Below are 14,426 nucleotides of genomic sequence, written 5' to 3' on the forward strand. Positions count from 1 at the left end.
AAAATTTTTTTTGAATAAACATAAAATACTAAGCATGAAAAAGCTATCATTACTCTTTTTTTTGTAGCATATCTAAATTTAGCATACAGCCCTTTTCTGAGATAGAAGGGATACTTTAGGTTGCTGATAAAACAAAACAAAACAAAACAAACTTCAAGGACGCCTGGGTGGCTCAGTTGGTTAAGTGTCTGACTCTTGATTTCAGCTCGGGTCATGATCTTACGGTTCATGAGTTTGAGCCCTGCGTCGGGGCTCCGCCGTGACAGCCTGGAGCCTGCTTAGGATTCTGTCTCCCTCTCTCTGCCCACCCCTGTGTGTGGTTTATGTGTGTGTGTACATGCATGCTCTCTCTTTCTCCCTCAAAAATAAACAAACATTAAAAAAAAAACTTTAAGGAATATAGAATCAATACTGATCATGGCAATAAAAAGAGTCAACCAACATCTCAGTCTCGGTGCTTACTATATGCCAGCACTATTCTAAGATGCTATGTGCATTCTTATAATTTAACAGGACTGTGTTATTCCTGTTTTATAAATGAAGAAAATGGGTTTCAGAGATGTTAGGTAATTTGCCCATGGTCACACAGCTAATGAATCTAGGTCTGTCTGACCTAAGAAAGGAAAGATCATAAATTTATCTAATTCAGCCTTTGTTTCACAGAATTGGAAACTGAGTCTCAGAGATGAAGTGATGTGCTGATTGCACAGCTAATTAGTTGTAATATTAATGCTAGAGGGCTTAAGTCTCTGGTGTGTGTGTGTGTGTGTGTGTGTGTGTGTGTGTGTGTGTGTGTTTAATTGAAGATTCAGGGTTTCATTACATTAAGAAGTAGAGTTTAGTAGTGACTTCCATTTAAAAACCTTTCAGATTTCTTTTTGTATTTTCTACACCTTTAATCCTCAACTGTTATTAGGTTTATTTCCAATAATGTACATATGATGAGTAGGTTGAGATTCATTTATGTTGTATCATATTCCATGATTATTATATTAGACACTTTTAACATTTTTACTTCCCTCTGTTTTGATATGCCTTTTTTGGGTGTGTATGTGTATGATTTAAACATAGAGCATCTCAAATATGTATTTCATTACCCTAAAAAGCTTTAAATTACCACATATCTTATTTAAGATTAATTGGAAATAATTATATGTTCATATATCTGATCATAATTTTAAAATAATAGAATGTGTTAATTTCGCTGGTACTTTTGTATTATTAAATTTTTGTTTTAAAATGAGTTTCTGCATTTGCCTAAGGAAACTTGGTCTTAGAGAAAATTGTTAAATATTAGCTCTTTTCTTTTCTTCCAGGTTTCACCTTGCTTAAATGTCTTGTCACGATTATTGTTTAGCAGTGACCCAGATGTATTAGCAGATGTGTGCTGGGCCCTTTCTTATCTCTCTGATGGACCCAATGATAAAATTCAAGCAGTCATTGATTCTGGAGTCTGTCGAAGATTGGTGGAACTTTTGATGTAACTATAATTTATGATAAATAATTGTATGATTGTGTATTAAGTCTAGTAGTTAGAGTAATGGCCTTGTAAATATCTCAAGAGTCACCATCTTCAGGAAGGATTAAAAAGCCATCAACCCCACTTTTCAGAACAGCTATAATGCTGAAAAGCTATAATGCTTAAATTTGCATCTCATATCCTCTAGTTGGAACTAATCATTTCATTAATATATTTCATTAATTTTAATCTCTTAATGAGTGGGAGGGATTTAATTCAGCAGGTATATATGGAATTCCTATTGCCTCTAGTGTTGTACAAGATATTGTTAATGAAGTATAGAACACAGTACTTGTTCTTACAGAACCTGTAATCTAGTTAATTGTTCATTACAATAGCTAACTTATGTAAAAGTCCATGTAATGAAAACATTTAGTATTTCACTTGTGTTAGTATTTCTCTTGCTGGGCTGTTATTGCTACCTTCTTTAAAAAGAATATATTTTCTATAAAAGAAGTTAAAAACTTGTAAGACAACTTGTTTTAAAAAGATAGTTTCTTGGAGTGGCTGGGTGGCTCAATTGGTTGAGCATCTGACTCTTGATTTCAGCTCCGATCATTATCCCAGGGTCGTGGGATCAAGCCCTTTGTTGGGCACTGTGCTGAGTTTGGAGCCTGCTTAGGATTCTTTCTCTCTCTTCCTCTGCCCCTCCCCTGCTTCCTCTCTTGCTCTAAAAAAAATATATATATATACATATATATACATATATATATATGTATATATATATATATATATGTATATATATGTATATATATATATACACACACACACACACACATATATGTTATATATATATATATATATATATATATATATATATATATATAATTTTCAAGATGGTTTCTGTATCCTTTTTTTAAAAAAAGATTTACTATATTCCTTCCTTTTGTCAAAAAAACAAACAAGGCAGACAGTACAAAGAAGAGAGGTCTGATAAGGGGTTGTGGCTCCAGTCTGAGGACAACATCTAATGGGGGTATCAGGGCTCAAGCTTGAGGGTGGCACCCATTAGACCAGAAGAGCAAGCAGGCTGGAACAAGGTTTGGAGCCAACAAATGATGGATAACAGCCTAGCCAGATCAGAAGATTGGTTATGTGTGGGGAGATTATGATAAAAGAAGCCAGTTTCTTATTCTTTTTTTTTTCTTTTCTTTTTTCAACGTTTTTTTTAATTTATTTTTGGGACAGAGAGAGACAGAGCATGAACGGGGGAGGGGCAGAGAGAGAGGGAGACACAGAATCGGAAACAGGCTCCAGGCTCCGAGCCATCAGCCCAGAGCCTGACGCGGGGCTCGAACTCACGGACCGCGAGATCGTGACCTGGCTGAAGTCGGACGCTTAACCGACTGCGCCACCCAGGCGCCCCTCCAGTTTCTTATTCTAAGAGAATGGAAATACAAATATGGAAGGGAGGAAAGCCAGAATAATCTTGTGGTATTAGATTAGAACTGGAGATTTGAATGTGAACTCATGGCTTTTAACATAAAGAGATGTAGAAATAAATGTGTGTGTGTGTGTGTGTGTGTGTGTGTGTGTGTTTATCCTCTTAAAGAGCCTGGGAGTAGAGATACATCTATATTAAAAAGCTGAACACACAAAATCTTGGTTTTTACTAGTCTTCATTAACAAGAACCAAACTAACGTATTGAATAAAATAGGAGTCCATGAGTCCATACTAAAATAAGTAGGTAGATCAATAGATAAAGTAGAAAAGACATACAGTTGAAATAATGGTATTAGAAAATCATCATTGGCAACAATATGAATAATAATTCAAACAATACACATCAAGAAATGGTGAAAGTAGTGGTAAAAGTGGGATAAGGAATGGGATTTTACATAGTATAAAAGTATATCCTCTCCAAAATATTAATTATAAAGGGAAAAACAGTAATGTTAAAGAGGAGAAATCTGACAAACATCATGCTAATTGACTGGAGTTCTGCACCACTATTGTAGAAAAAACAGGTGTCAGATGCTATACTATGTAATGAAAAGACTATAGCATTTGTGATGTCCCAGCTAAAAGTAGGTGATCTGTGTCTTAATCATGAGGATACATTGGAGGAAAAACAGATAACTGGCTTATGATCATCAAAAATGTCAAGATCATAAAGAAAAAAATAGGAACTTTTTTGTATTGAAAGAGACTAGAGACATGACAGCTGGGTGTAATACATAATCCTGGATTAGATTCTTTATTACAAAGGTGTTACTGGGGTAACTAGTGGAACTTGAATGGGATTTCTGGGTAAAGAGTATACAGGTATTTTTGTACTATTTTTGCATTTTTTGGGTAAATTTTAACTCTCATATATCATGTAAGTTGGTATTTTTATTATTTTTAGGCACAATGATTATAAAGTTGTTTCACCTGCATTAAGAGCAGTTGGTAATATTGTGACTGGTGATGATATTCAAACACAGGTGAGTTCAGACTTTAATATAAATTGTTAACATAATGGATTTTAAGAAATTTACCTAGTTTCATACTACTTGGTTACATATTAATCAAGACTTTAGCATTGCCACAACTATATAGACATCTACAATGTAATGGTAATAAGCATATTCTTGGTAATAAGTGATTAACCTCAAATACCTCTGTGTGAAAGCACTATCCTAGATATATATATATTGATGTAAAGAAGTATAAGATAGAAGGTAGGCTCTTGAGGGATTTATGATAAAATTGAGGAGAAAATACATATTAAAACAAAGTAAATTGCCCAAGTTTAGTATATGTTTGACGAGAGCTGATTGGTCAGTAAATGTGATAAAAAATTTTAAGAAGAGATCACTGTGCTGAGAAATCTTTGTAGATTCCATAACGGAGTTGTAATTAAACTGTATTTTAAAGATGGAGAAGAATTTGAGTAAACCAGAAGAGATTTATATGACCATAGGTACAGAAGTAGATGTATGAATTGTGTTTAAGAGACAATAAGGTTGACTGGAAGAGGAACTATCAGGGAGAGAGTGATTGATTATAAACAGGTTAGAAGGAGATTGGTTAGAAATGGGAGGGCCTTTTTTAGTAGATTGAAGATCTAGATTATGAGAATGGAAGGAAACATTTCCCGGATTAGTAACTACATGTGTCTGTGTCTGTCTGTCTTTTGGAGAATGGTGACATACCAAAAAAAAGGTGTGATGTCAAGATTACATCTGGGGCAGTCTTTTTTGAAGATAGGACCTTAAACTCTGTAACACATTCAGCTCTCCTTTGCCACCATTAAATAAATTTTATTCTAATTTACATATTGTCTTTCAGTTTTAATTTATTCAAGTCCTATTTAGGTACTTACACATTAGTTATTAAATAGGTAATTCTTAGTAATTGATAGTTTCTAATTTGAAATAGCTCTTTAAATGAGAATGCCCTTTTAAACATACAGTCTTCAGCAGAATTTTCATATACTGCTTCATGCATTTTTCACCAAGTAAATTTAATGCAAATGATTGTGGGTATTTTGAAAATAGGAACATAATTATGGCATGGAATTAATGTAAAGAGACAAAGCAGAACATACTATTTTATAAAAGAAAAGTGGAATAAACATTTTAATGAAAAAAAATTACCTTATTGTAGACATTGAGGTTTTTTACATTTATAGAATCAGGTACTTTCGACCTGTTTGATTTTTTTTTTCCCATCATCTCATTTGGTAAAACTAGGGGTCGGATACTGGCCAGTCACTAAATCTCTCTTCAAATTGTTGTATCAGTTGAACTCTTGAGTGCATTCCTAAACTTGAAGGGCACACCGCTGAATGTACTGCTAATTCGCATTTTGGTGGTTTGACAAGGGCACTTTCTGCACCTGCATTAGACCAGATTTGGCAAAGAGGGAGGGTAGAAGATAGCAAAAACCTAAGTTTTACTTTGAAAGGAATCCCTTTTTTCCCAATTTAGTTTTTCAGAGTGGTTTTTATATTTCTAAATTAAATCATTAGTATATTTTTGTGTGGATTTTTTTCATTTGTTTTGTTTTTTGTTATTGTTTTTGTCATAAAACTTTGTTTCCATTTCTGATTTTTGTTTTAGGTAATTTTGAATTGCTCTGCATTACCGTGTCTCTTACACTTGTTGAGTAGCCCAAAGGAATCAATCAGAAAAGAAGCCTGCTGGACTGTTTCTAATATCACTGCTGGAAATAGAGCTCAGATTCAGGTAAATACCTTTCAGATCTAAGAAAACAGCAAGATTTCATAAGTCAGTGTGGACAAAAGTCAGCATTTTACCAGTGATTTTTTTTTTTTTTAGTGAGTTACTTAAAAAGATCTTGAAAAGTATTTTAAAGAACATAGCCTTTTCTCCTCTAAAATAATAACATTAATTTGTAGGAGTCTAGTGAGGAATTGTGTGTGTGTGTGTGTGTGTGCGTGCGTGTATAAAATTGCCCACAGTGCTGGCACATATGGCTACTCTTTAAAAAGGATGGATTTATATTAGTTTTAAATAGGTAGTGATCTTCCTTTCTAAGCTTTTAAGTAGTGATTTATTAGGATCTTACCAAGCTTCTTGAGTCAAAAATTATCCATTTTGATAAATTATCCACCTTGTACTTCTCATATTTAAAATTAATATTCTGTTAATATATTCTCCAATCATGAAAGTTTGTTGAAAGATTAGAAAGATTATCAGAGGTATTTCCAAAAAGCCTGACATTTTAAAACCAACGAGTCTCTCCACTTACTAATATGTTTAAAACAGTATTTGCATTGATTATGCTGTATCATTTTTCCTCCTCAGGCTGTTATAGATGCAAATATTTTTCCTGTTTTGATTGAGATTCTTCAGAAAGCAGAGTTTCGCACCAGAAAAGAAGCAGCTTGGGCTATAACTAATGCAACATCAGGAGGCACTCCAGAACAAGTAAGGTATGATAAAAATTTTTTTGATATTTTTTAAAATGTCAATAGAACTAAATGAAGTACTAAATACATTTTATTTGTTGATGAAACTAAAACATTATTTCTAAATCAGTTAGTAAGCATTTTAATGTGAAATGAAAGCATTTGTTACATTAGGTATATTCATTCACAGGTTTTTTTTTTCATTAAAGGATAATTAACACCATTCTCTTTGACAGACTGTATTTAAAAAATCAGAGATTAAAAATCTGAAAAAGAACAGTCTATATTAATTTGCAAATTTTTTTAGACCATTAAAGTCACATACATGTAACTTTATTATATAGAAATGGCTAATGAATTTGAGCATCCCTTATCTAAAATACATTGAAATAGACATTTGTTTGTATAGTAATGTTCTCCTGACTGGTTATTAGCCTTATCTATGGATGGTATCTTTTATTTTTCATTACTAGTATTCTTTCTTTCTTTTTTATGATAACTTTTTGAATCTAAGCCATTTATTGTTTATTTACTTGTTTATTTTACTAACAACATAAATAGGTACTCTGGGCTTTGAAGTCAGGATGCTTTCAAATCCTGTTCCCTCAGTAAAAGTTGCATGACCTTGACAAAGTCATTTTACCTGTTTAATCCACAGTTTCTTAATTTTTTTTTAATTTAATTATTCATTTTGAGAGAGACAGCAAGCAGGGGACAGGCAAAGAGAGAGAGAGAGAGAGAGGATCCCAAGTAGGCTCTGCACTGTCAGCTTGGAGCCCAACACGGATGGGGCTGAATCCCACGAACTGTGAGATCATGACCTAAGCCAAAACCAAGAGTCAGACACTTAACTGACTGAGCCACCTAAGCACCCCAGTTTCTTCATTTTTTAAATGAATTTGATTAACAGATAGTACTTATGGTAGTATCTTGATAATTAAATGTAATTCATACATTTAAATGCTTAACATGGTGCTTAAACATTAAATTCTCTACTAAGATTAGCTGCTGTTATCATTATTATGTGTAATCATCACAGCTTTTACGATCAGAATTCTTGAGTTTCTTTTTATCTTGTGCATTTACCCTCTTTTCCCCCATAGCAAGGTTCTACTTTGCACTTGTCTAAAAGCCTAACTTCCTACAGAATCTTCTTGTTCTATGGATTTGTCTGGAAACTCAGGACTTTTTAGGTTTCTTGAAGTGCCTATTTAGGAAGTATTTTCTAATTAGTATTTGATTTATTTCTTAATTTATAAAAGAAGTCAGGCTACTAGCTACTTTACAAATCACTGAGAAGGTTTTGTCTATCATTGCCTACACTTGTACTATATCTTGCTGTCTTAGATTTATATTTCTACATGTTGATAACATCTCTCCTTTTTATTTTCCATTCTACTTGTTTCATTACATTTCCATTTCATTATGTTATGAATATAAGCAGTAATAAAACAAGATCTTTCCTTTGTTCTAGCTTGCATTTTTTATATACTAATATTATTTTTATGTGCTTTGGGTACTAAAGTTTCTTTGTTCACCTATAAATAGTTGTGTTTTTTCAGTTTATATTCATTATTATGTCGTCCATATGTAATTAGATTTATTAGTGTGAATCAAGTGTCCAAACCAAGGTGATTATTTTTCTAACCATTTTCACCATTTCATTAATTCTACATATATCAGAAGAGATCTTAGATTAATTTCAGCATGCATACCACTAATATTTATTGAATATCTGATATTGCCAGTTGTTGTGCTACATCATTTCAGTTACTGAGTGTCAGGAGTATATCAGATACTTTCATGTATTTTATGTCCTTTAACTTCATACCTCTATGAGATATTCATTCAACAAATATATTGATCAATTTTAGTATAGTATATGGCAAGTGAGTGCTCTAGTGAAGGTATATACATTTTTTAAAAAAAGAGAGTGAGGGTGCCTGGGTGGCTCACTCGGTTAAGTGGCCGACTTCGGCTCAGGTCATGATCTCACGGTCCGTGAGTTCGAGCCCAGCGTTGGGCTCTGTGCTGACAGCTCAGAGCCTGGAGCCTGTTTCAGATTCTGTGTCTCCCTCTCTCTGACCCTCCCCTGTTCATGCTCTGTCTCTCTCTGTCTCAAAAATAAATAAAACGTTAAAAAAAAATAAAAAAATAAAAAAAATAAAAAAAGAGAGTGGAAACTAACTTTATTGAATTCTTAACTGTATTTTTACAGCAACACTCTGAGCTTGGTACTGTTATTATCCCCATTTAAAGATGGGGAAACTGAGGCACAGAGCAGTCACTCAAAGTCACATAACTAATAAGGAGTGGATTTGGCCCTTGAAGTCATGCATTCTGGCTTCTGCACATGCTTTTTTCCTTTATGCTTAGTGGACGTTTTGCCAAGTGAATAAATCAGTTACTTTATTTTATAGAGAATGGAAAAGAGCTAATAAAAACTAGAAAAGGACAAAGTATTAAAAAATGAGTGGAATAACTTTTGTGAATATTATGTTAAAATTATTCACAACAGAGCCTGTTTTGCTCCTAGAAGCCTTCTGTGCTTCTGAAACACAGGAGATACCTTAGAACATCAGCTACAATTGTTTTTGTGGGAAATTTGATTTAAATGTCCCTTTTCCCTCTCCATTTCTGCATACTCCCATGCGACCCTGATATGTGTACATAGACTCACCTTTAAAAAAAGAAAAAAAAGCACCTTGAAGCCACTATTCTTAGTATTCATATTGCCATGCAAAAACAGACCCAAGTACCAACTTGCTTATGTGTATCTTTTTGTAATATTTGTAATATCATTTATGGCTAATTATGTTAAATGAGAGTAGGAGAGTAAAAAGAAGTTTCGGGTTCCTATGTAGATGAATATTTAAATGTTTTCATGTTTGAGTTTATATATTAGTACTTTTCTTAATTGTTTATGTAACATTTCACTAAAGAATATTTTCCTATCGTTGTTGTAAATATTTAAGTCTTTTTAAAATTTTTTTCCTCTACTTTTTTTTTTTTTTTAATTACTCTGAAGGTATTTGGTAGCCTTAGGTTGCATTAAACCCCTTTGTGACCTATTGACTGTTATGGATTCTAAAATAGTCCAAGTGGCTTTAAATGGACTTGAAAATATTCTACGTCTTGGAGAACAAGAATCTAAGCAAAATGGAATAGGCATTAATCCATACTGTGCTCTCATTGAAGAAGCATATGGTAAGCAGTCAGTTCAAAATTTATCATTATAGTCAATTCTTTTTGTTTTTAATTGCTGTTTAACATTATGTTGGTTTTAGGTATACAAGATAATGATTCAATATTTGTATATGCTACAAAATGATTACCATAGTAAGTCTAGTTACCAACCATTATTGTACATAGGTATAAAGATTTTTTCTTGTGATGAGCACTTTTAAGATTTACTCTCTTAGCAACTTAATAAATATGTAATAAAATATTCTTAACTGTATAGTTCCCATACTGTACACTATATTCCCATGACTTATTTATAACTGGAAGTTTGTACCTTTTGACCTCCTTCATACCTATTTTGCCAACTTCTTCACGGGCAACCACCAGTTTGTTCTCTGCCTCTAGGAGCTTGGCATTTGTTTTTGTATTTTTGGATTTGACATATAAGTGAGATCACATGGTATTCGTCTTTCTTTGTGTGACTTATTTTATTTAGCATAATGCCCTTAAGGTCCATCCGTGTCGCACATGGCAAGATTTCATTCTTTTTATGGCTGAATAATATTTTATTATATGCATGTATACCACAATTTTTTAATTCCTCTTCCATCAGTAAATACTTAGGTTGTTTATATATCTGGGCCACTGTAAATAGTGCTGCAGTGAACATGGGGGTGTGGGTATCTTTTCTAGTTAGTGTTTTTGTTTTCTTTGGATAAATACCCAGAAAAGGAATTGCTAAATTATATGGTGGGTTTTTTTTGGTTTTTTTTTTTTTTGAGTAGCTTAATTTTTTGCAAACCCTCTACACGGTTTACCATAGTGGCTGCATCAGCTTACATTCCTACCAGCAATGCACCAGGGTCCTGTTCTCTTCACATCAGTGCTTGTTATTTCTAGTCTTTGAGAACTGATTCTAACAGATGTGAGCTGATATTTCATTGCAGTTTTTATTTATGTTTCCTTGATGATTAGTGAGGTTGAGCACCTTTTCAACCTGTTGGATATCTGTGTTCTTTGGAAAAACATCTATTCAGATCCTCTGCCTATTTTTTAACCAGATGGTTTGTTTTTGGTGTTGAGTTTTATGAGTTATTTATATATTTTGGGTATTAACTCCTTAAAGTATATGATTTTTAAATATTTTCTCCTATTCTGTAGGTTGTCTTTTCATTTTGTTGATGGCTTCTTTTGCTGTACGCAAGGAACAGTAACCTTGCGTTTTAGTTTGATGTAACTTCACGTGTTTATTTTGACTTTTGTTGCCATTGCTTTTGGTGTTAAATCCAAAAATTGCCAAGACCGATATCAAAGAGTTTATCAGCTGTGTTTTCTTTTGGGAGTTTTAGAATTTCAGATCTTACATTCAAGTAATCCATTCAGGGTTTGTTTTAGTGTGTGGTATAAGATAGTGGCCCAGTTTCATTCTTTTGTATGTAGCTTTCCAGTTTTCCCAGCACCATTTTATTTATGTTTATTTATTTTTGAGAGAGAGAGAGGGAGAGAAAGAGTACAGGGGAGGGCAGAGGAAGGAGACACAGAATCTGAAACAGGCTCCAAGCTGTCAGCACAAAGCCTGATATGGGGCTTGAACCCACAAACTGTGAGATCATGACCTAGCCGAAGTTGGTCACTTAACCCACTGAGCCACCCAGGCGACCCCCCAACACTGTTTTTTTGAAAAGATTATTATTTCCCATTGTATGTTACATTCTTTGCTCCTTTGTTGTAATCTGATTGATGTTATATATGGGTTTCTTACTGGGCTCTCTATTATGTTCCATTGATGTGTTTTTATGCAACTAAGTTTTGATTATTATAGCTTTGTCATATAGTTTGAAATCCAGGAGTATAATGCCTCCAGCTTTGTTGTTTTTAAGATTGCATCTGGCTATTTGGGGTTTTATGTGGTTCAGTACAAATTTTAGGATTGTTTGTTCTGTTTCTGTGAAAAGTACCATTGGAATTTTGATATGGATGATATTGAATCTGTAGATTGCTTTGGATAGTGTGGACATTTTAACAGTACTAATTCTTCCAACCCATGAGCACAGAATATCTTTCCATTGATTTGTGTCGTCTTCGGTTTCTTTCATTATAGTTTTCAGTGCACAGGTCTTTTACCTCCTTGGTTAAATGTATTCCTAGGAATTTTATTCATTTTGATGCACTTGTAAATGGGATTATTTTTTAAATTTCACTTTCTAATAGTTTGTTATTAATTTATAGACATGCAGTAGATTTTTGCACTGTTTTTGTATCCTCCTACTTTACTGAATTCATTGATTAGTTTTAACTATTTTTTTGGTGGAGTCTTTAGGATTTTCTATTATAAAACCATGTCATCTGCAAATGGTGATAGTTTTACTTCTTCCTTTTTGAATTAGATGCCTTTAATTTCTTTTCATTGCATAATTGCTCTGGCTAGTATTTCCAATACTATCCTGTAATAATACAATTGAAGAGGTTCATCTGTAATCAAATGAAAAAGATTTTCAGTATCACTGAGACTTGTGTGTAGATTGTTTTTCTTGGAAGCAATGAAATGAAGTGCTGTAGATTCTGCTTATCTTGTAAAAATAGACATTTTCAGTTTCACTTATAGGTTGTACTTTTGGTAAATTATATAATAGATGCACTGGATTTGCAAATAGTATTCATTCCATATTGGTATCTTCTGGTTCATTCTCTGAGATAATGTGTGTGTGTTAGTTTGCTCACCTTTTGGTGTGTTTTTGTTTTGATGCTTTCCATTTTTGTGCCTTTTATTTAGCATAATTACTTTGGAAAGGACCTGTGGATTTACATAATCTAAAACTGTCATTTTAAAATTGAGACACTAAATTACAAAGGAACCAAACTATTTGGGCAAAATCACACAGCTAGCAGAGTGAAGACTGTGATGTTTTTACCCCCAGGCCTGTGCTGCTTCCTCATACCGCACTGCCTCATGCTCTCATTCTTAAAGTTTAAAGCATAAATGGTGTTAGCTATCAGTATATGCAAAAATTAGATAAAAATAACAGCCCCATTGCTAGTGAACTGACAGATGCTGTGGATTCATTATTTCGGTTCAAATTTATGTTGAAACCTGTGTAACAATTTTCTATATATATGTATATAATAGGTCTGGATAAAATTGAATTTCTGCAAAGCCATGAAAATCAGGAAATTTACCAAAAGGCTTTTGATCTGATTGAACATTACTTTGGTGTAGAAGAAGATGATCCCAGCATTGTACCTCAGGTGGATGAAAATCAACAACAGTTCGTGTTTCAGCAGCAGGAAGCACCAATGGAAGGGTTTCAACTTTAACTTGGTGGGGGAAAAATTAATGGCTAAAAAGGGTAGTTTCAGATATCTCTTCTTTGTTACAGTGTCAGTAGGAATGTTTGGTGTGTTTTTACTTAGAACAGAAAAGAAAAAGTTGATGCACTTTTAAAAAGCAAAACAAAAGTTTCCATTCGGATGCAATCTTTTGTTATAGTTTTGTTTTTATTTTGGTGTACCTGTATTTGTGTTTCTGTTGTTTTATCTATTTTTTGTATCTACTTGTGAACAATTAAATACATATAAAATTATTTAATAACTTAAGCTTGAAAAGGAGAACTTTGGTAAAGTATTACATAATGGTTCTGAATTTTTTCTAGCATCTTGGAAACTGCGCATTAGCAGTTTTGCATTAGCAGAATTGCATTCTGGCAGTAAGTCTGACATGCCCAATCTATTAAATCTACCTCTATCTTGAAGCAAAAACAAAAAAGCTTCAGAAGCATGAAATAGTGTAAAAGCTAAATTAGAATGTGAAAATATCTGTTACCTTAAATTATAAATCACTGTGCTGTAGGCTATACTTTGCAAAAAAAAAAAAAAAAGTTACAACAGAAAACCTGTAAAATTTATTTATAAAACATAGAAGTATTGTACTGATAATCAATTAAAATGTGGCAATTGTGAAGAGAAAAGCTGTTCTTCATGTTGAACACATTAAAATGATTACACAACATTTAAATATTTGTTTTTAACATACAAATGCTATTAATATTATTATATTTTGTATTTTGACCAAATATGCTACCATTTTTGAAATAGTGTTTTATTATTTTTTCACTCTTCATTTTAAAAAGCATCATGATAGAGATGCCATCATGAATCTAAAGTAGTGCTGCATAGCAAAAATAATACTGTAATTCTTTCTCTGATATTTCAGAGCAGTAATTGAAGAGTTTCACTTTTTGTGTAATAATAAACTTGGGTACTTGAATGGCAAAATTATCCTGAAGAAATCACCTTGTTATGTGTTAAATTTTATTATATGCACTTAATGTTTGGACACTAAAGGGTGACACTAGTGAAAATTGCTAAGGATTCTTTAATATAGTTGAAATCTGTATTGGGGATTTTTTTTTCATAATACAGAGAGGGTCATACCGCTGCTTGTTGTAAATCAGTGTATTAGATTACATTTGTAGCAGATCGGTCAGTATAATGTATCTGTTTTACCTATTAACAGCAAAAACCTCTTCAAACTGTGAAGCTTTTAAAAAAAAAAGCTTCAATGGGAAAATTCTATTTATTTATAGATACATATGTATATGGTGTCTGTGTGTTGTTCTCACAGTGCTGTACTTGTTAGAGCTTTCTAAGCAGATATGGTACTGTTGAACTGCAGTCTTTTCATTTATGGTTATATGCAGGCTATTTACATTTCCAATTATATACCTAAAATACTTATTTAAAAATTAGTATACAACTGTCTTAAGATGGGAACTAAAGCATTTTTGATATGATCCATAGTCTATTCTGTAAAGAAAGATTTCATTTATGATAGCGTTTATAATGTTTCTGCTGGAAATCAGAGGCAT

At 32.9% G+C, this 14,426-nt stretch overlaps 1 protein-coding gene across 4 annotated transcripts in view; it reads left to right on the top strand.

The window, feature by feature from the left end:
* KPNA5 (karyopherin subunit alpha 5) overlaps window positions 1–14,426 on the top strand; it is a 55,114-nt gene that overhangs the window by 27,185 nt on the left and 13,503 nt on the right. For 3 of the 4 annotated variants that reach the window (XR_006217834.1, XM_042987058.1, XM_042987059.1), the window contains exons 9-13: window positions 1,317–1,480; window positions 3,868–3,946; window positions 5,567–5,692; window positions 6,275–6,402; window positions 9,407–9,585. Coding sequence is in view for 3 of the 4 variants with exons in the window: in XM_042987058.1 (XP_042842992.1) it covers window positions 1,317–1,480; window positions 3,868–3,946; window positions 5,567–5,692; window positions 6,275–6,402; window positions 9,407–9,585 (676 nt within the window). In the remaining variant the exon portion in view is untranslated. Of the gene's footprint in view, window positions 1–1,316; window positions 1,481–3,867; window positions 3,947–5,566; window positions 5,693–6,274; window positions 6,403–9,406; window positions 9,586–12,688; window positions 13,634–14,426 lie in introns of those variants that run through there. The other variant, XM_007078691.3, reaches the window with a different exon arrangement.

Source organism: Panthera tigris, chromosome B2 (assembly GCF_018350195.1).
Source record: "Panthera tigris isolate Pti1 chromosome B2, P.tigris_Pti1_mat1.1, whole genome shotgun sequence".
NCBI lineage: Eukaryota > Metazoa > Chordata > Mammalia > Carnivora > Felidae > Panthera > Panthera tigris.